The sequence below is a fragment of the Rhinolophus sinicus genome, linkage group LG02, assembly GCF_036562045.2.
Source record: "Rhinolophus sinicus isolate RSC01 linkage group LG02, ASM3656204v1, whole genome shotgun sequence".
Lineage (NCBI taxonomy): Eukaryota > Metazoa > Chordata > Mammalia > Chiroptera > Rhinolophidae > Rhinolophus > Rhinolophus sinicus.
The window spans coordinates 29,408,160-29,429,549 of NC_133752.1; the positions used below are offsets into that span (position 1 = coordinate 29,408,160).

A 21,390-nucleotide genomic window follows, 5' to 3' on the forward strand; every position below is an offset into this window, starting at 1 on the left:
TCCTTTGAGGAAAATGTGGCCCCAAATTTAAAATTTCCTCTAGGTTTGTCTTAAAAGTCTCTATGTATGTTTATAACTTAAGATGTTATAACTCAGACAGCTATATAGGTTGCAGCTAATGTTCATAGATATTTAGAATCATAGTATGAATTTAGTTGCATATTTTTATTAGACCCAAATAATTTTCTTTATAATACTAGATATTATACATCTAGAAACATTCATGTTTTCAGGCACTTTATTGTTTTTCTGTTTTATTTTGTTTTACAATTTATTAGAGTGGCATTCGTTAGTAAAATTATATAAGTTTCAAGTGTATAATTCTATAATACATCATCTATATATCACATTGTGTGCTCACCACCCAGAGTCAGTTCTCCTTCCATCACCATGCATTTGATCCCCCTTTCCCTCTTCTACCACCTACCCCTCCCCTCTTACCCTCTGATAACCACTAAACTGTTGTCTATATCTACAAGTTTTTTTTTATTTCTTTGTTTGTTTGTCTTTTTCCTTTGTTGTTTTCAGTTTTATATCTCACATACGAGTGAAGTCAAATGGTTCTTGACTTGTTCTGTCTGACTTATTTCGCTTAGCATGATAATCTCAAGATGCATCCATGTTGTTGCAAATGGCACTATTTCATCTTTTTTAAAGCCGAGTAATATGTCATTGTGTATATGTACCACATCTTCTTTATCTATTGAAGGACACTTTGGTTGTTTCCATGTCTGGCGACCATAAATGATAATGCAGTGAACATCAGGGTGCATAAATCTTTATGGATAAATGTTTTCAGATTTTTTGGGTAAATACCCAGGAGAGGGATTGCTGGGTCATATGATAATTCTATTCTTAATTTTTTGAGGAGCCTCCATACTGTTTTCCTTAACAGCTGTATCAATTTACATTCCCACCAACAGTATATAAGTGTTCCTTTTTCTCCACGGCCTCTCCAACATTTGTTATTATTTGTCTTGATAGTCATTGACGATAGTCATTCTAACAGGGGTGAAGTGATATCTCATTGTGGTTTTGATTTGCATTTCCCTAATAGCCAGTGAAGTTGAGCATTTTCATATATCTGTTGACCATTTTTATGTCTTCTTGGGAGAAGTATCTGTTCATCTCCTCTGCCTATTTTTTAATTGGATTGTTTTTTTGTTGTTGAATTGTATGAGTTCTTTATATATTTTGGATATCAGCCCCTTATTGGAGGCATTGTTGACAAATACAGAGGGTGCCAAAAAAAATGTACACACATTTTAAGAAAGAAAAACTGTATTAAAATTTTAATACTCAATATATACCAATAACAAAAGATGAATACAAGTCACGTTCAACTTCGGCAATTACAAGAGGTACTCAAAGTGGTTACCGTCAGTGTTCAGACACTTCTGATTATGGCGAACTACTGCTTGAAAAACGTTGACCAAAGTGTCCACTTTTATACGTTTTTTTGGCACTCCTGATATATTCTCCCATTCAGTTGGATTTCCTCTTTGTTTTTTTGATGGTTTCTTTTGCTGTGCAGAAGCTTATTAGATTGTTATAGTCCCAATTCATTTATTTTTGCTTTTACTATCCTTGCCTTTGAGGTCAAATTCATAAAATCCTCTTTGAGCCCAAGGTGTACCTGTGTTTTCTTCTGTGCAGTTCATTGTTTCAGGTCTTATATTTTTAGGTCTTTGATCTATTTTGAGTTAATTTTTGTATATGGTGACAGATAGTCTTGTTTCATTCTTTTGCATATGGCTTTCCATTTCTCAGCACCACTTATTGAAGAAGATTTCTTTTCTCCATTGTATATTTTTGGCTCCTTTGTCAAAAATTATCTGCCCATATATATGTGGATTTATTTCTGGGTTTTTAATTCTATTCCATTGGTCCTTGTGTCTGTTTTTCTGCCAATTGTTGTTGCTGTTTTGATTATTGTCACTTTGTAGTACAAATTGAAGTCTAGGAGTATACCCCTGCCTTGGTCTTTTTTCTTAGGATTGCTTTGACTATTTAGGGTCTTTTGTAATTCCATACAAATCTGATTTTTTTGTTCTATTTGTTTAAAAAATGCCATTGGGATTTTGATGGGGATTGCATTAAATCTATATATTGCTTTGGGTAATATGGCCATTTTAACTATGTTGATTCTTCCAATCCATGAAAATGGAATGTCTTTCCATTTCTTTGGGTCTTCTTCAATTTCTTTTAAGAATGTCTTATAGTTTCAGTACATAAGGTCCTTCACATCCTTTGTTAAGTTTATTCCTAGGTATTTTATCCTTTTTGCTGCAATTGCAAAAGCAATTGTTTTTTGTATTTCTTTTTCTGAGATTTCATTGTTAGTATATAGGAATGCAATGGATTTTTGTATGTTGATTTTGTAGCCAGCAACTTTACTGTATTCATTTATTGTTTCTAATAGCATTTTGGTGGAGTCTTTAGGGTTTTCTATATACAGCATCATGTCATCTGCAAAGAGTGATAATTTAACTTCTTCATTCCCAATTTAGATGCCTTTTGTTTTTTTCTCTCTTGCCTGATTGCTCTGGCAAGGACTTCCAACACTATGTTGAATAACAGTGGTAACAGGCTGCAACTCTATCTTGTTCCCCAACGTAGAGCAAAAGGCTTTAGTTTTTCACCATGAAGTGTGAGACTAGTTGAGGTTTTGTCATAAATGGCCTTTATTATGTTGAGGTACTTTTCTTCTATAGCTATTTTATGAAGTGTTTAAATCATAAATGGATATTGTATCTTGTCAAATGCTTTTCTGCATCTATTGATATAATCATACTATTTTTGTCCTTTATTTTGTTTATGTGGTGTATCACATTGATCAATTTGCGTATGTTGAACCATCCTGTGCCCCCGGAATGAACCCCATTTGATCGTCATGTATAATCTTTTTAATGTATTGTTGTATTCAATTTGCTAGAATTTTGTTTAGGATTTTTGCGTCTATACTCATCAGCGATATGGTCTTTAGTTTTCTTTTTTTATGTTATTTTTTCCAGGTTTTCATATCAGGGTAATGTTGGCCTCATAAAATGAGTTAGGAAGTATTGAAGAGGACAAGCATTAAATTATCTTTGAATGTTTGGTAGAATTCACTAGTGAAGCCATCTGGTCCTGGACTTTTGCTTAGGAGAAGGTTTCGAATGATTGTTTCAATTTTCTTACTGTTGATCGGTTTATTTAGGTTTTCCAGTTCTTTGTGATTTGGTCTAGTAAGACTATATGTTTCTAAGAACTTGTCCATGTCTTTTAGGTTAGGTTTTTGTTATTCTGATTGTATAGTTGGATTAATAGAAACATCTCCCCTATGTTTCCAACAAAATTGCCCTGAGGGGGCACCAATAAAAAACAAGTTCATAAATTGTTTGAATCCCTTTATAACTATGCTGACAAATCTTAAGAAAAATAACTAATTTGAATCAGTATTATTTGATCCTTTTTTCCCTGTGTCCTCCTTGATATAAGAATAAATTAAAACCTGATTTGTCTGAGTGTAATGAATACAGAATTTGAAGGTGTGGTACAACGGATTAAAAAAAAACATGGCAGAAAAAGGATCTTACAGGGTAGATTATATTCCTTTTTATGGAAGAGAATGGTATGCATTTGAAACATTTTTTTTCTTATAGTGGTTTTAACTGTTGGATAATATAGGAACTGAAAATTACCTTTTTATTAGAATTATAAATCTTTTTGGCAATGCCAGGAAGGGTTTCTCAATAAATCTTGATTGTCCTTTTTTAAAAGGGTGGTGAGGGAATAGATAATATGGACAGGATGAATTCACTTTTTTTGTGTGAAATTCAAATTTTCTCTTATAACTGCAAAATAAACCCATTTCACAGCTAGCCAATTGCTTACAATCTTATATAGGGTGGCCTAAGCTCATGGTTCCTGATTTTTATTCAAATACCTCTGGTGGCAAGGAGGTCACTCTCTTACAAAGCAGACTATTCTAATAGTTCTAAATATTACAAGTATTTTAACCATTCATTCAAAAAAATATTTATTGTTCCTTCTTTTGAATCAGTATCTGCTCTTCTCTACTTCCTATATGTTTAGTTTTAGTCCTGCTTTATGAAATAATTCCTCTTCCACACGACAACCCATAAGTGATTTTATGGAAACACTGAATGAAGCTCAAGGTTAGAATGAACCCCAAAGCTCTTCTAGTCCAAACCCTCATTTGCCACATCCCTCAACTAGTACTGGCCTAGCGTGAGCCTGATTATACCCCGTGATGGTGGTGGTGGTGATGCTCTACATGCAGTTCTGAGCTTATTTAAAATCGCTCTAATATTCCATCTCATCTGCTCCTGCTCCAACCCCAACTCCTTCATCCACTCCTCAGGACACAGTTTTGTGTCTTCTTACACGCCTGGTTGTTCTGTGCAGGCATATACTCCTGACTGTCTATGTCCTCCTTAAAGGTTAATGCACAGAAATTAAACACATTAATTCAGGTACAGCCTGGATCAAGTGGGATTTCACCTACCTGCTTATGTTTCTGTTTTTGTTAATACAGCCTGGAATTAGATTACCTTAAACAACATTGGCAGTCATGCCACATATTGATATATAAGTTTTTTATCAACTTAAATTCTAAAGTTTTGTTTTTCACTGGTTAATAACCCTCAGATCCCCAGTTGCATTTTTATATAGCTTGTTTATTAGATCCGAACACTGTTTCTTACTTTTATTCCCATATTATTAGTGTACTCTACCCTGTTGAGATCCTCTCTGGAATGTGATTCTGCCATCCAATAAATATGACATCTCTTCTTCTGTCCCATTTTTCTGGATATCTGAGATATAACTGTAGAAACAGATATCCATATATAGAGAAAAATCATCCCCAGACCCAAAGCTTGAGAAAACTAACCTAATTCATTATTATAAATGTTTAATGGAGCACGACTGAGAGCATGAACTGCTTAGTATTACATAGGTAAGTTGTTCAACCAGTTACAAATCCATTATTTTTCATTGGTTTCAGTTCACTTTTCTTAATTTAGTATCTAAGAATAATATACGAAACTTAGACATACCTTTTGCTGTAATCTGGTGATATATGTACATCCATCTACTAATAACCCTTTTTAAAAAGGAAATAAAGATCGTATTTTAAACTGTACTTTTTCCCAAACTTTCACTAATAACCCTTTTAATAATCTATTCTCATTTTGACTTAATAAAATTTTACCAATCTGTCTGTATTTTGCAGGAGTATCTTCATTTTTTTCTTCTATTATTTCTTTTACTTTCTACAGTTCCTGAAAAATTGTCTGAATGGTTTGATTTTTTTTTTTTTCACATGTTCAGTATTTTGAAAGTCATTTCTTCAGACTGATTTAGTTTCCCAAAGTTTTTACTTACAGGTTCTTTACTTTTCTTGGCATTTTATACTACCTATATTTGTACCAAGTTTTAGTCCAAATATTTATATTTTTCTGTTTGACAGAATTGGAAGCTAAATAGGAACTGGCTGCTATTGATTTCTTCTGTAAATTAACATTTAACTCTCAGTTGACTGAAGGGAATAAAAGGCTATTCCTTTATTATTATTCTTTTTAATTCTAACTGAAAATGTTCTTTTTGCCCTTTGTATTTTCCCCCAAACCCAATGGGTCCTTAGTACTCCTGACAGATATTTTTTAAAATTAAAATTTATTGGGGTGACAATTGTTAGTAAAATTACATAGGTTTCAGGTGTACAATTCTGTATTACATCATCTATATACGTATCACATTGTGTGTTCACCACCCAGAGTCAGTTCTCCTTCCATCACCGTATATTTGATCCTCTTTTCCCTCTTCTACCACTCCCCACCCCCTTACCCTCTGGTAACCACTAAACTGTTGTCTGTGTCTGTATGTTTTTGTTTCTTTATTTGTTTGTCTTGTTCCTTTGTTGCTTTCAGTTGTATATCCCATATATCAGTGAAGTCATATGGTTCTCGACTTTTTCTGTCCGACTTATTTCACTTAGCATGATAATCTCACAATCCATCCATGTTGTCGCAAATGGCACTATATCATATTTTCTTATGGCAGAATAGTATTCCATGATATATATATATATATATATATATCTCACATCTTTATCCAATCATCTATCGAAGGACACTTTGATTATTTCCATGTCTTGGCCACTGTAAATAAGACTGCAGTGAACATGGGAGCACACATATCTTTACAGATAAATGTTTTCAGATTTTTTGGGTAGGTACCCAGGAGAGGGATTGCTGGGTCATATGGTAATTCTATTCTTAATTTTTTGAGGAACCTCCACACTGCCTTTGTGCAGCTGCACAAATCTGCATTCCCACCAAGAGTGTAATGAGGGTTCCTTTTTCTCCACAGACTCTCCAACACTTATTATTTGTCTTTTTGATGCTAACCATTTTAACAGTTGTGAGATGATATCTCATTGTGGTTTTTATTTGCATTTCTCTGATGATTAGTGATGTTGAGCATCTTTTCATATGTCTATTAGCCATCTGTATGTCCTCTTTGGAGAAATGTCTATTCAGGTCCACTGCCCATTTTTTAATTGGATTATTTGGTTTTTGTTGTTGAGTTGTATGAGTTCCTTATATATTTTGGATACTAGCCCCTTATTGGAGGCATTGTTTGCAAATATCTTCTTCCATTTGGTTCCTTGCCTCTTCATTGTGTTGATGGTTTCTTTTGTTGTGCAGAAGCTTTTTAATTTGATATAGTCCCGTTCATTTATTTTAGCTATCTTAATGTCCCATACCACTCTGCTATATTAATCCTTAGTTTGACTTTTACTTCCCTTTTCCTTCCCCTCCTTACATCTAATTATGACAAGGAAAGCCTACAAATAATAAGAGAGTGGAAGGGAAATTAAAGGCCTAATAATTCACAAATTGTATAATGATTCCTTATACACAATTTGACTCTGGCAGTTCCTTTGAAAATAATTTTTTTCTTAGTCACATTTGTTTCATGCCATTTTCCCAACATTTACAAATTTCCCCATACATTTCAGAAGTCAAGAAACAGACAACTCTACTATCCATGTTTATGAAGCTTTATCCCAGTTCTGGAAAACGATAAATTATTCTTCCTCACTTTTGTATTCTCTAATTGCTAATATTCTATATCACACAAGGAGAAAGGTTGACAGAGCCTTATGTATAACTAAGTAATTCAATTTCAATAATGATAGCATAGGCATACATCTTGTAATTTTTTTAGCCTCATATGGGAATCATAAAAGTTGTAGTTGATGAGGTAGTAAAATAGGTTACTAATCTGAGTATACCAGACCCAACTGGTTTTCAAAATGTAAACTTTGTTCCATATGGGTGATGAAATTGAAGATGCACTGAAGAAAAAAATAAGACCTATGAAATATGTCTGTATTTTGGAAATGGGGTTATTCCTGTTAGATCTTTTATGACATCAGAGAAATATATTTTCCTTGGTCTTACTTATACGTATGCACATACATATCCATCATTTCATGTGTTCAAATGCAAAAAACAGTTACTTACTGTTTTTTTCCTTTACTAGTACATAAGGCAAACATTTCATTTAATATTTACTAAATTAAAAGACCATGTTACACTTTGAATTAATTCCTGTAATTATAAGGAAAAAATATTGTTTCTATTATATGTGGCAAAGTTTTTTAATAAATGGAATATTAAGTACATTTAAATCAAGAGAGAATTTTATCAGGAATTGCAGCTATGGCTTATTTTGAGTCCTTCTTTTCAGTAACTTTCCAAACAAGTTCTTCTTTACTCTTCACATTTTTGGCTGGCTTATTATTCTAAATATTTGAAATTGGGAGGTATAAAAGGAAATTTGAAGTAAAAAAGAATTTGAATATTATCATTGTAGTTATTTCAAGTAAATTATATGTGCAAATAAACATCACTTTTAAAAATTAAATATGATAAACATTATAGTGTCTTGCAACTTAATATTAAAAATGCAGTACTACATTCCATTAAAAAACATCATCCACCATAGCCAGGAAATTACCACCAGAAATTAGAAACTTCATATTATGATTTCTAATATCTATATTATTCTAAAATTTAGATTTAACTTCCCAGAAATCAGGAAATTCTGTTCTGAGATTCCCAAAGAAACCATAACTGTCACATAGAAGACAACAGCCTCTTTCATAAGGAGCTCAAATCATGGTACCCCTCATGAAAGGATCCATCACTATGGGATGTAGTCCTTCCTTTTCTAAGAGGAATTACACCTCATTCCGTTCTTCCTCCTAGAGATCCTGTATAACAATCACATGTTGAAGTTCTTATGATTTAAGAACTAGTGTTCTGAATTACAATGTGTTATTGATGCAATGAGAACTTGTAACCATTTCTTTCTTCAAAAGCTAATGCAACAAAGTAAAGTTCCTTCAAAGGCTAATGTATTAGTTCCCTTCTGAAGCAAACACTAGTCTTATTTTTCATTCAACATTCAAAAATACTAGATCAGAGATCTTTAACTGGTGGTCTGTGGGCCAAATCCTCCTGTCAAATGCATTTTTGTTTGGACTATAAAATGTTTTAAGGTAAATTTGAATTGCTAACAAACATTTAAAATCTGAAGCAGTCATTAAAAGGAAACCCTTGGATTTCTGGCTTTTCTTGAAATATGTAAAGACGTAGCAGCATAAGGTTCGCTTTACTTTGTAGCAAAATCAATTGTGTCCTCATTATTTCCTTTTAGTCCTGGCTTGGCTTACCATTCAGGTAAATCTCCCCACTCTGTTTTGTCTTAAACCTGATCTCTTATTAATTTTAATCAAAGTATAATTGACATGCAATATTATATTAGTTTCAGGTGTACAACATAGTGATTCTACATACATTTACAATGCCATCATTATGATAAGTCTATTAATCATATGTCACCATAAAAAGTTATTACGATATTATTGACTATCTCTCTTGTACTGTACATTATATCCCTGTGACTTATTTATTTTATAACTGAAAGTTTGTATCTCGTATTCCTCTTCACCTTTTTCACCCATCCCTTCACCCCTCACCCCTCTGGCAACCATCCGTTTGTTTTGTAAGTTTGTTTTGTGGTTTTTTTTCAGATTCCACATATAAGTAAATTTGTATGGTATTTGTCTTTCTCTGTCTGACTTATTTCACTAAACATAATATCTTCTTGGTCCATCCCTGTTGTTACAAATGGCAAGAATTTATTCTTTTTTATTGCTGAGTAATATTCCATCTATTCCACATCTTCTTTATCCATTCATTTATTGATGGACACCTAGGTTGCTTCCATTTCTTGACTGTTATCTGTCTAGCCCTTAAAGTCACTTGAATTTACTCCATATGCATAAGTGATATCAAATATAAAGATAATAATAGGGCGCTGAAATGTGTCCTGGATTGTAGTCAACATTTTAGTCCTATATGGAAACATGCAAATTTCAGGTGTGCTTTCAAACCACAGATATTTCAGTTTTGTATAATTGAACAAACCCTGGGAAAACACTAAAAATTTAGGATGTGGACCAAAGGAGGATACAGTATTAGAGAATAGGACCAGCTAACTAGTGGCAGAAGGTCCCTAGAGTAGTCCTGCTCCAAGTAGTACTGCTCCCAAGTGCTAGTGAACTCTTCCTAGCACTCTGTTATCTTAGTGTTGCTAAGGTCATTTTTGACGAGTTCCACTATTGCAGAGGGCTATCAAGCATTTACTGTGGGTTCACATTTATTTATGAGGGAGGGTGAATTTCAGAGGTGGCGTAGGAAGTACAGGGATAACTGTGCACCCGTTACAGCTGGCTCTTTTACAGGCTGGCTTCTAGCCATCTACCTCTTCTGTTGGAAGAAGAAAAGAAGCTGCCATCCAGGGAACATGCCCAGGGAATTTTACAGTCAAGTCAATCTAGTATCATACAAAGGAAGTTTAGCAAATATCCGTGAAGCCAGATACTGAACAGAGTTTCTAGGGAACAACAGGACCCTTTTGCTTTCTCTCCCAGAATGAAGAATGCAAAAAAGTTGAATTTTTCTCACAGGCTACTGGATAAATGCCTATTTTCCCGTCAGTATAAGGTGCCCTGTCAGCTAATGAATCTCCTACTTTCTGGCACTGTTCTTTCCTGATCCTGCTGTGCCTGCTCTCCCAGAGGTAGACTGTTTCCTTTCAGAAAATGGATAGGGTACATTCAAGTTGAGGTGAGCCCTTGACCTGGCAACCTCAACTAGAAAGCACTGTCGGTTTTATTGAAGAGTAGATGCAAAATATTGTATTGCACCCTGCGTGATACTGTACCATCTTAGAGGGAAGAGTCCTTGAGAATTAAAAGAGTGTTAGTTTGGGCTCCATAATTCAGATTTGTATTTCAAATGCAAATTGCATTAAATTCAGATGGGGTGGAATTAAAGCTTGCTTTTGCACTGTTTATTTTTTTAAAGAGGGAGTTTTTAAGAAAATTATTACGCATTGTTTGGTAATCAAATTGATCTTCTAAACAAGACTTCTGGAGGTGTTTTTTGTTTGTTTGTTTAATTTCCTAAAAGAACAAAATTTTCACAGGTCTTTTTTTGCATTTACTTGCAAAACATATATACTAATTATAACGTGCTTATTCATTAAAAGTTAATTAAAAGATGTGAACTATATGAAAATTGATCAGGATAGTTCTGATTAAAAATTAAATTGAAATTATAAAGGTAAATTTATCTTTAATTACTATAAACTGGTGTAAATCATAATGTATAATTCAGATTATCATGTATTTAGATAGACATTTCCTAGACTAACCTATATTAACAAATTTTATTGTTCAAAACTTAAATAACTGCCTAACCTTCAAACCTTACTACTCTTCCTATAATCTTTAATTCTGCTAAAGGGATCTTTTTTGTCAAGTGTGAAACAAGCTCACAATCCTTTCTCGAAACTCTCAGGGTCAAATGCATTTCAGAAAGTAGAGTTTTTAGGCCTTAGAAAGTTGATATCGTTCAAACACCACGTATTGTCTGGCGCCCTTAGAGAGCCAGAGGCACCTGTAATCAAACCATCAATTTCTGCAGTGAGACATACGCGTGTTCACACGAAGAAGGATTATTAGTGACCACAAATGGCCTCACATCTCTTCAAATAAGTGCCACCAAATGAGTTTACTGCGAACTTTAGAAAACTTTAGTTTAAACTTATGAAGGCATATTTTATTGGGGGGGGGTTGGGATCTTTGGATTCGGAAATTACAGATAAGGCATAGAGGACTGTATCTTGATTTTTAAATCTATTCTTCATAATTGTGCCAGGGTTGTCTTCCTCAGACTTCCTCTTGGCATGGAACCTTCATTGTATAAAAATCTTCATAGCTTCCCACTACTTCCCTCTTTAAGCTTCCCTTAAGACATCCCACATCTATAGCCTTTTCCAAGCTCTTCCCTGAAAAGTGTGTGCTTCACCCCCAACCAAACTCAACTTACCAGCAATCCCAGAGTGCACCTTCCACATCTTTGCTCAGTGCCCTGCAGACTGCACTACCTTCTAACAGAGGCGCAAGTCCACAACCCATCTCAGATACTGTCATTCTAGTCATCTCTCTCCTGTCTCAAATCCCACCTTTACAGGAGCCTTACTCCATTCCCTAGTCAGAATGTGCTTTAGTAGAATACTGCCTGCTCTTCTAGTTATAGCACTAAGTTAGTATGTTTTCTATTTGAATTGGTAATCATGTGCTAGCCTCCCCACCTGACTAGATTTAACCCCTTGCAGCTTCGTTCAGTGTACTTGGTGTAGAGCATGTACCAGGGGTGCCAAAAAAATGTATACACATGACTTGTATTCATCTTTCATCTTTTGTTATCGATATATATCAAGTATGACAATTTTAATACAGTTTTTTTTCTTTCATAAAATGTGTATACACTTTTTTGGCACCCTCAGTGTTTACGAGATATTGGTTACATGAAAGAATGAATGTGTTCGTTAATGTCTTTCTTGATTGCATTGATCTGACCACCCACAGGAATCCTGTACCCCATAATCACCATAATCACTGCCATTGCCCCTGTGTCCTAACCTTTCCCATACAGAGAACAGGATCGAGATCTCAAGGGAGTACCTAGAACAAGACAGAATCTTTGTGTTCCAAGTGTAGGTTTAGTATTACTTTGGAAAAGGAAAATGTGTTTTCTCTTTGGGTCTAGTATGCAACGTAATGATATTATCAGGAAGGAGAGGTACCAGTGCCCGTGAAAGTGGCCAGACACCGCGGGCCATAGGGCTACTCTGTTCTGTAGGTCTCAATGTAAATCTCACTTCCTTGGAGAAGTCTTCCCTGACCGGCCAACCTGGGTTCGGTCCCCTTTCTGTGCACTCATAGCTTTTGTTTTGTTTATAGTCATTATATTCACTTTTGAGGTATGAATCTCAAGCCAAAAACTGATATCAGTAAGAAATAGGACTTGATTTTCTATAAACATTTGATTTCTGAATCTGAGCCTCCATTCTTCTGAGCTGACCAAAAGAAGAAACTATCAGTCTTCTTGGGCTCTCCATACTTGCCTCCTCCATTAGGACTGTTTCACACTTCTGGGGTCTTACAGCATCAAGAGACCTGGGGGTGGGAATGAGAGGCCCCTGGTCTTCAGTCATCAGTCCATACAGTTTGCTGCTGAGAAGGCAGCATGGCTTGACTGACCTGCATGGCCCTTTGTGTAGAGTGTGTCACTGCTGCATCGTGGGGCGTAGGAAACTTTCTACTGTGTCTGTGCCCTGCCTCAGATAGGGGAATCTTTTGCAAGGCTTCCTGTGTTCCCGTGCATCTAGACATGTCACATAGCCATTCTTTTTTGGGGTGTTATTGCCTTCCTGGAAGTGCTGCTGGGAAGCAGGGCTAAGATCCCTTCTGCTCTTGGGGACCATGGGCCTTCCACTCTTCCAGTTTGGGGGAGTATCTTCCTAGATATTCTTGATTTCCAGAAATATTGATAGACAAGTTTGGTTTTCCACCCTGTCTCCTCATACTTCCTCTAAGGCAATAACAGATGGCCAACTAAGAGCCTGATGGCGGAGCAAAGGAAATAGAAAAAATTAAGAGAAAAAGAGCATCGATAAATATATCAAAAGAGATCTCAGTCACATTTGTAGTTGCTTGTTTGACGTCTCTCTCTCTCTCGGTTATACTCTGAGCTCCATGAAGCCCAGGATAAAGCTTTCTAATCCCAATGTCCAAGTACTGCCTTGTTTATAGCAGGATCCTATTAAATTCTTGAATAAATGGGAATGAAATTCAGAAACTGGATTTATGGAAAGTATAGACTCAGGAGAAGAGGGTCTGGGTGTGAATCTTGGCTCTCTTCCTTACAGTTAGGTGGGCAAAACCCTTAACCTCTTCATGCCTCAAGTTCCTCATCTGTCAGATGGTTGGGAGTTAAGAGTTAATTGAGTTAATGTTTATAAAGCTCCTAGGCTAATACCTGGCACATACTATGTATCACGTGAATGTTTACCACTGTCGTTACCATTATGCTCATTATGATGAGAAACCCTCAGACAGGACTGTTCCTTTAATGTCCTAACAGAAAGAACAGCTCTTATCCGACGATAGCAAATTTTGTTTTTGTACGATCTCCCAGACTTCTAGGCTGTTTTATTTTTCTCCCATGTATCCTGTGTCTACACTACTCTGGTTCCCACAGGGCCATGCTTCTTCGGGAATCTGACCTCTTTTCATCTCCTGCTGTCCTTTCTTAGCTATATGTCCTTAGGAAACACCACAACCTGGAATCCCTTATTAGATCATATATGACAGCTAGAGCCTTTCTCAGTAGTGTTTAGGCAGTTTTTAAAAATTTCACACTTGCCAGTGTTGAAAGTTATCTGCTGTCTCTCTGCTTATTCACAGAGCTTTTGCAGTTTGTCTTTACTTAGCATTTTAGTAGCTATAGTATTTAATCACATTTGTCAATGTAAAGATTGCATTTTTCTTTCTCTTCTAAATAATTTGTAAATTTATACTTATCATTTACAAATAAACAGGTAATTCCTGGAGTGACTGGGATTAACATTTATGATAGCATACAATAATAGAATGAAACTTAGAGTATCTATAAAAACAAAGGTTAACATTTTGAGTCAATATTGTACAATTCAACTACAGAAAGCTAGTTTTTTCCATCATTAGCATTTCCATAAGGCAATTTTTTCAGTCAATTATAAATTCTGATTTTCATTGGCCCAAATGCTCATATTATGGCTTTTCAAAGGATTCCCTTCACTATTTAGAGTTTCATATAGTTAATTTTTCTACTCAAACAGATTATACCATCTACTCCACTAGAGAATGATTTAGCAGCATATTTCTTTCTCTTAGTTTCTTTTCTTTCCTTATTTAGCCTTCTAACAGTTCCTGCTGTTAAACTAACGTTATTCTTTCACCTAAATATTTTTGCATTCTATTATAATATTTTCCCATCTGGTGTCTCTTAGCTAGAAATCATTTTATCAACTTGTAGGAATATTTATCTTTATTTAGGCTGCACACATAGCCACTGTAATGGTTGTATTGTAATGCATGCTACATTTGGGGAAAACAGAATCATGATACTATTTACATTATGGAAAACCTCAGGGATTCTCATTTCCCAACATAACACATATTTTTTCTTTCAATATGGTTTGCTATTATGGCCCCTTAAACACCTTTACAGTTAAAATAATTGTTTGTTTTCTCCTCCATAGCTCTACAGCCTCAGGTATACATACCCCCAGTGCTTATCAGTGAACACTAACTGTCAGTGACATTGGCCGTTGTTAGCTTATTCTTACTATGGGTCGTTTATGTACATTTGTACAGCACAATTAATGATGCAGTAAACAGTGAGGTCAAGTATGCATGTCTGTCGTTTTGAGTCCCTTGCCTGTGTAGAACAGAGGTAGCTTTCCTCCTGCTTCTACAACCACTTCATAGTCATCCTCTTTGTAGTTGCCTCTTCCTCTGCTTAGCCCTTAAACCGAAGTCTTTCCAAGTGTTCTTTCCTGGATATGTTCTGTCTACAACCTTCCTACATGATTTCCACAGCCCTATGCCTCATAATTCCTATCTGTCTCCTGACTCTTTTATGTGCATATCCAACCTCTACCTCGAGGCTGTCCACAGACACCTTGAATTCAGCAAGTCCCTAACTGAATTCATTATCTGTAACCACCTACCTGCCCAGAAAACCCAGTCTCCTACTGTCCCCTCTAGACCAAGGATCATTCTCCGTTCCTCTTTCTCCTATACTCTCAGCCAAGCAACAAGTCCTGCAAATTCAACCTCCTTAATCATACTTGAAACTATCAGTTTTTCCCTCCCCTAGTTCTAGGACACAGTCCCTTCACTAGACTATGGCAGCATTTTCCTAAACAGTCTCTGTGTTCAGTTTTCCTCTTGCTCTGCCAACTGCCATCCCCTCATTCACTCGGCTGGGGAAGTCTTCTACGGCTCCTCAAACCTGGTGTTAGGGGCACGTGTTACTGCCTTCATTACGTGTTACTCTCCTTGTCCGTCATAACAGCTGTCACTCCGTATGATGACTGCTTGCTTACTTTCCCTCATTTCCCCACTAGACGTGACACCCTGTGAGCTTAGGGTCTCACTCACCATTCAATCCCCAGGGCCTAATGCAGTGAATGCTGCACAGAAGGCATTCAACAAATACTTCTTCAATATTGTAGACTGTTAGTCAATTTTTAAGCTTTCTAATGCTTAACCTATAAATAAAGTAGACAGAAATTAGAAACACATAAATTACATGATGACAAAATCTGGAATTAGAACTCCTGAATTGAATTTCTGGCTCTATCATTGCCTTGAATACTTTTGACAAAACACAAAGTTTTCTCACTATAGTGTAACCATGTAACACATAACACTCATCATTACCGAGTACACGATAAAAATGACTATAGCATCTTGAATTTATGGCTTCTAAGTAGTGAGAAGCATTTCTTATGAATTATTTATTTGTTCAACATCCCTTTGGGGTAGGCTTGCGTCTTTCCTCCTAGAAGGTTATGAAGGGAGAGAGAGCGCCTCCTTTAATGCTGTCAAAACACTGGTCCTGAGATGATGGCTACCTACTTCACAGCACGTCAGGAACATTCACGAAACAGTTTGAGTCTTTTTGCTCTCAGGAAGAAAATGGGTTGTATAAGGTAGTTTGGTACTCTTGTAAATCCCATTTCTTAAGAATTTAAAATATTTGGGGGTGAAATTTGTACAAATTATTTCAGTATTTCCGCTTATTCCTGGACTCTTTCTCCATGTTTTTCTGGAGACACATTTTTTTTCCACGCCCATTCAAACCATCTGTGTACCAGGCAAGTTTTCTGAGATGTAAAACCAAGTGAAATATCTGAATTCCATTTATTTAGAAAGACCTATGACTAATGATACTGTGGGAAAATGACATATTTAATGAAAAGGTATACTTTCTGTGTGAACAGCAGGGGAGCCTAGAAGTTATGGCTACACAAAGCCATGACCTACAGATAAGATTCAGCACCAGTGCTTTTCACACTTACCCTCCAGAGACCACCTGCAGGAAGCAGAGAGTCAGCTCATTGTCTGTGTGTGATCTGGAGATAACCACCAATGACAAGTTCTCTACCACTGTCAAACAGTAAAATTTTTTAAATGTGTGCAAATTTCACATTTTACCCCAAATTATGTCCATGTTTGCTTTATATAAAAATGTTTAAAATGATTTACCATTAATTAAAATAAACTCTTAAGAAAAATGTACGATGTTTATTATTGCCTTTAAGTGCTCCCAGGACACTGGCATGTACCCTTCAAGCATTAACCCCCATTCGAAAAGCACAGGGTCCCAGGGCATTGCAGCCCAGGCCCTGGGATTTTTGTTAAAATTTAAAAGAATTCCTCCACATGTCCCCTTTCGATCTTGCAACATGTAAACTCCTGAAGTCCTTTTGCCTAGATCACTGATGAAATCTTTAAAATGGAACTCTAAGCACCTAATTGGTAGCATGTCCACAGTTAAAATGATTGAGGAACATAAAATCAGCTTCATCAGACATTTTCTGTTTGAGGAAAAGATCTGTTCAAGGTGAGAAATAGCTGTCTACTTCCTTTTTAGATCTGGTTAATGCTAGAAACTAAACTAAGAAGTTCTAAAACTTAATGCTTTTTTTTTTTTTTTTTTTTTTTTTTAGCATTTAGCAAATATGATCAAAGAGCAAGCTGATCATGCTCAGATATGAGTACAAGAAGTGACTTATTTATACATTCAAATTTCAAAACATTTGTAAGGCCTGCCATGTGTGCTGTTAAAAGCTTTTTAATTTTAAATTATTTTTGTTAGATAATCCCGTTTAAAGTGACATTATGATTTATCGCCACTAATCAAGATTCTGATCCCTCATAGACTTCTTGTTTGTATCTGTTTTTGTTCTTTGTTACATAAATATGAGGTTTATATATAAAATTCTGACTGTGTAATATAGGGCTAATGAGTCACAGATGGAAGGATGCTGGCACATTACCATCTAATAACATTTTAAACTCATATTCTATAGTAAAACAAAAGCAAATTGTACACATCTGTTTTCCAACTTGTACCATTTCTGAATTTGTGTAGAGTCTATGCTTAAAGGACTTTTACTTAGGGGGAAGAAAAAGAGGATACAGGTCACCTTGAAACTACCCAGCTACTTAATAACCTTATCAGAAAGGATTTGGCAAAAGGGATACAATTTCCTCTGCTTTGCTTCCTGAGAAGGCTCAGCTCTAAAGAATGAGAATCAAAGACATTAACGCTGAAGTGATGTCACACTACAAACATAATTTTATTGGCTTACTTAAAAAGAAAAAACTATATTCTTAACAAGGGGAAAATAAGGGAGAAAACATACCAAAATGGTCAAATTAAAAAACTGAAAATTTTCTGCCCTTGCCTAAAAATATCCCTAAAATAGATTTGGGTGGGAAGAGGAGAAGACAGTAAGGAGGAGAGAACAGAGGAAGGCAGCCTGCAGACACTTGAGGCCATGTATTGCTGTGGTTATTGTTTGTTTTATTTGTATGTTAAACATGTTCTGTGTGAAAAAAAATGGAATAAAAGGGTCCCATATCACATGTTGTTGGAAAAGAAATAGAACAAAGGCAAAATTTCTCTCTCAGACCTACCCAATTCATAATGCCTGAGAGGAAGAGTTCATATAGTTAGTGAAGTACAGGACCCTAAAACATCTCTCCCCGTTCTCCTTGGTTAAGGAATTCAAAACCACTTTTCTGCTTCAAGGGGTGTGTGAACTGTCAAGTTCTTTTGGAAAAGTTATGTGACACAAGTAATTACCACAAAGTGTGACCATAACTCCCTCTGACATGAAATACGCATATTATAAGAGACAGATTTCCATCTACCACCTCTGCTGGAATTTCTGAAACAGGAAAAACCTGAGAATCATATGATTAGAGAGAGAAATTTTGATATGTGGGTGGTAAGACTATATTTTATGAGGCGTACTGCATTTATTCCGAGAAATACTTCTGATCTGACTGCAAAATTCTGCTCATGGTTGTCCAAAAATGAATCAATACACATATTGTCTGTCCTGAATTGTAGAGTCAACAGAATATCAATAGGGGGAAATTGCAGTGTTGTTTTCATAACAGTGTCTGTAACTATCTCCATTTTGTACTAACACTTTGTACATAAGATTCCAGACATGTTAAGACTATATATACACAGATCTTATTGTACGTGCCACAAGAAGCAGTTGCAAATTCTCAGTCGGGCCATTCCCTTTAAGAAACGGTTCATTTGTGAGCCTTGTATGTCTGATTTTATTTATGGTATGTCAAACAAGGCAAGACTTAGAGCTGGGACAGGGTGGTATTAGGTACATGTTTGTTTTGTTTGTCCACCAGTGAAATGTCTGTGTGACGTTTTGTGTCGTGTTTTGGTGCTGTGCCATGTCCATAGGGTCTGCCAGGCTTCCCCACAGTTGCTGCTCTACACAGTAATCAGATCCTCACCGTCAAGGTTTGTGGTTGGCATCCATACCTGCTCGGTCAGAGCCTACAATCAGCATAAGAGTGAGCAAGAACAGCGAAACTGGCTTGCCGAGTCCCCTGCTGCCTTTAATCACGCACGTCAGGTTATTGGGACCTGCGGACCTCACCTACATCAATGAGGTCAAATATATATTAAGAAGGAGAATCTTGAGCTTGTAAGAGAGGAGGGTATTGAAGATGAGCAGGGACAGTGAAGAGAGGCAGACATGACTCTAGGTCTGTGCCATGCCTCAATGGTTTAATTTGCATTCATTGCAAAGCTCTGTGGTATGTCAATTAAATAATCCTAAATACTCTGGATTTCGGCATCAATAAAATGGCAGTTGCGTTCATGCCACATTATGCTGGTTGACAAGTCTGACGGAAATTGAACTGGCGCTTTGTCTATGGACTTTCTGCTCAGAGCACAGAATGCAGGTGACTCGCGCTTACCTGCTTCTTTAATATACTATGTTAGAAGGCCCAACACCCTCAGCAAAATGATGGGATACAAAACAAAAAAGCAAAAAAGGTTCATGTCTAATAAAACTCTGGTCTCACCATCCTGTTTCAGGGTTATATTTCTTTCAAGGAAGAGCCAGAAGGTCTAATGTCAGACACAAGTGCCAGTTCTGTTTTATTTAATAGTCATTATAAGTCTAATGTGTGTATCTTTATTTCTTTCTTGGGGCCTTCTGATGTCTATTCTTCAACTCTCTCATCTCTGAACTTCAACCTTTGACCTCACCTGACTGATCAGATGGTGTTTCCTAAAATCAATCATGGGTTTCTCTCTGCTGATCAGCAGCTCATTAAACGCCGCCTGATTAAGGTAGTGCTTATTCTTGCTCACGTCTAATTTCTTCTTTGCATTCAGTTATTACTCTGTATACTGTTGCTTTGCTGTTTATCTCTCATGGGTGGGATGGGGATGGGGGCAGTTTACTTGGAAATACCTTAGAACAAAATTATGTTCAATGAGCTGCATTTATTTGAAATGTATATGAAAGTACCAAAATAAAAATATAGAGAGAGCCTAACTAGTTCTTTCTTAATTAAAAAAAGAAAGACAGCTTAAGATATATCTAGTAATGGACCCAGTTTCTAAGGTCTCTAGCTTTGGTGATGTATACATTATTATACATCATGACAAGAGCTTTGTATGCTTAATGTTATAGGTTATGAAAAAGTAAACACATTTGCCCAACTTCAAATGCAGCCATTTTATTAAACAATGTGGCTGTAACTGATGCAGCATTATCATGAATAAAGTTATGCAAAAGTTTTGTCCCAGCTCTGAATATAGTGATAATAGACACGCCATTTCCAAGAGCTGAGAGTGCTGGTTCCTGAGCTGCTTTGATTTTAATAGCTCTACTCTGCTCACCCAGCATGAATATTTATTTGATCCCTGCTGGCAGGCAAATTGCCTACAGGCTTCATGTTTCTAGTTGCTCTGGTTTTTTCATAGTATAAATGTGGATTAGATAATATAAATTTAAAGTGTTGGAAAGGAGACCTGAGTCTTCATCTTTCCTAGTCATGGTTGTTCTGTCCCCTTCTCCATTGTAGGGTGACCAAGGACAGGCTGGGCCTCCAGGGCCCCCAGGCCCTCCAGGCCCAAGAGGACCTCCCGGGGACACAGGAAAAGATGGCCCCCGTGGAATGCCCGGAGTGCCCGTGAGTTGCTTTATGGATCAGTTGTTCTCACAAGTTTTGTTTTGTTTTAAGGGCTAAGAATTGGAATGGAATGGGGTTGGGAGAGGCTGTAGGGTTAGGGGGTTGAGTGAGTGGAGTGGGTTGAGGTAAATCAGATGCTAGGAAAGTCCCCAAGAAAAGAAGCACTGCCAGTAGGATTCAGCTTTACCACTCAATCCACGGGGAACCCACACACACTACTGAGAGAGACCTGGCGACAGCCACTAAGCTGGTTTTCAGGTAAGCCTCCAGAAGTCTGTGATTGGAGATGTCTGATGTCACTTGTGTCCTAACTGCCATAGAGTGCATCAATGCCTTTGGTTTGAATGGGAGACTTGTTTGAAAAACTAGCATGGGGAGTAATAACATTTCCCAAAGATCAATGGCAAAGATAAAAAACTCCCATAGAATGTATGAAAAGTAAAGAAATTAAATCTTTCTAATACTAAATCCCCTGTAAATAACTTGACCAAAAATGAATTGCTAATAAAACAGCAAAATATCAGTGGGTATGGTTTGAATATCTTTTGTCCTTTGTATGTGAAGCTTATTAATAGAAATGATTTAAAAGTGATCTCCATTAACCCAAAAAATTTCATAGAAAATAAAAGTGATCTCAATACGTAGATCTAAGT

The 21,390-nt window shown here is 36.3% G+C and overlaps 1 protein-coding gene across 1 annotated transcript in view; it reads left to right on the plus strand.

The window, feature by feature from the left end:
* Positions 1-21,390, plus strand: part of COL25A1 (collagen type XXV alpha 1 chain) — a 436,443-nt gene that overhangs the window by 296,655 nt on the left and 118,398 nt on the right. The window contains exons 8-9 of the mRNA XM_074322592.1: positions 19,818-19,889; positions 20,630-20,737. Of these exons, the coding sequence (XP_074178693.1) occupies positions 19,818-19,889; positions 20,630-20,737 (180 nt within the window). The remainder of the gene's footprint in view (positions 1-19,817; positions 19,890-20,629; positions 20,738-21,390) is intronic.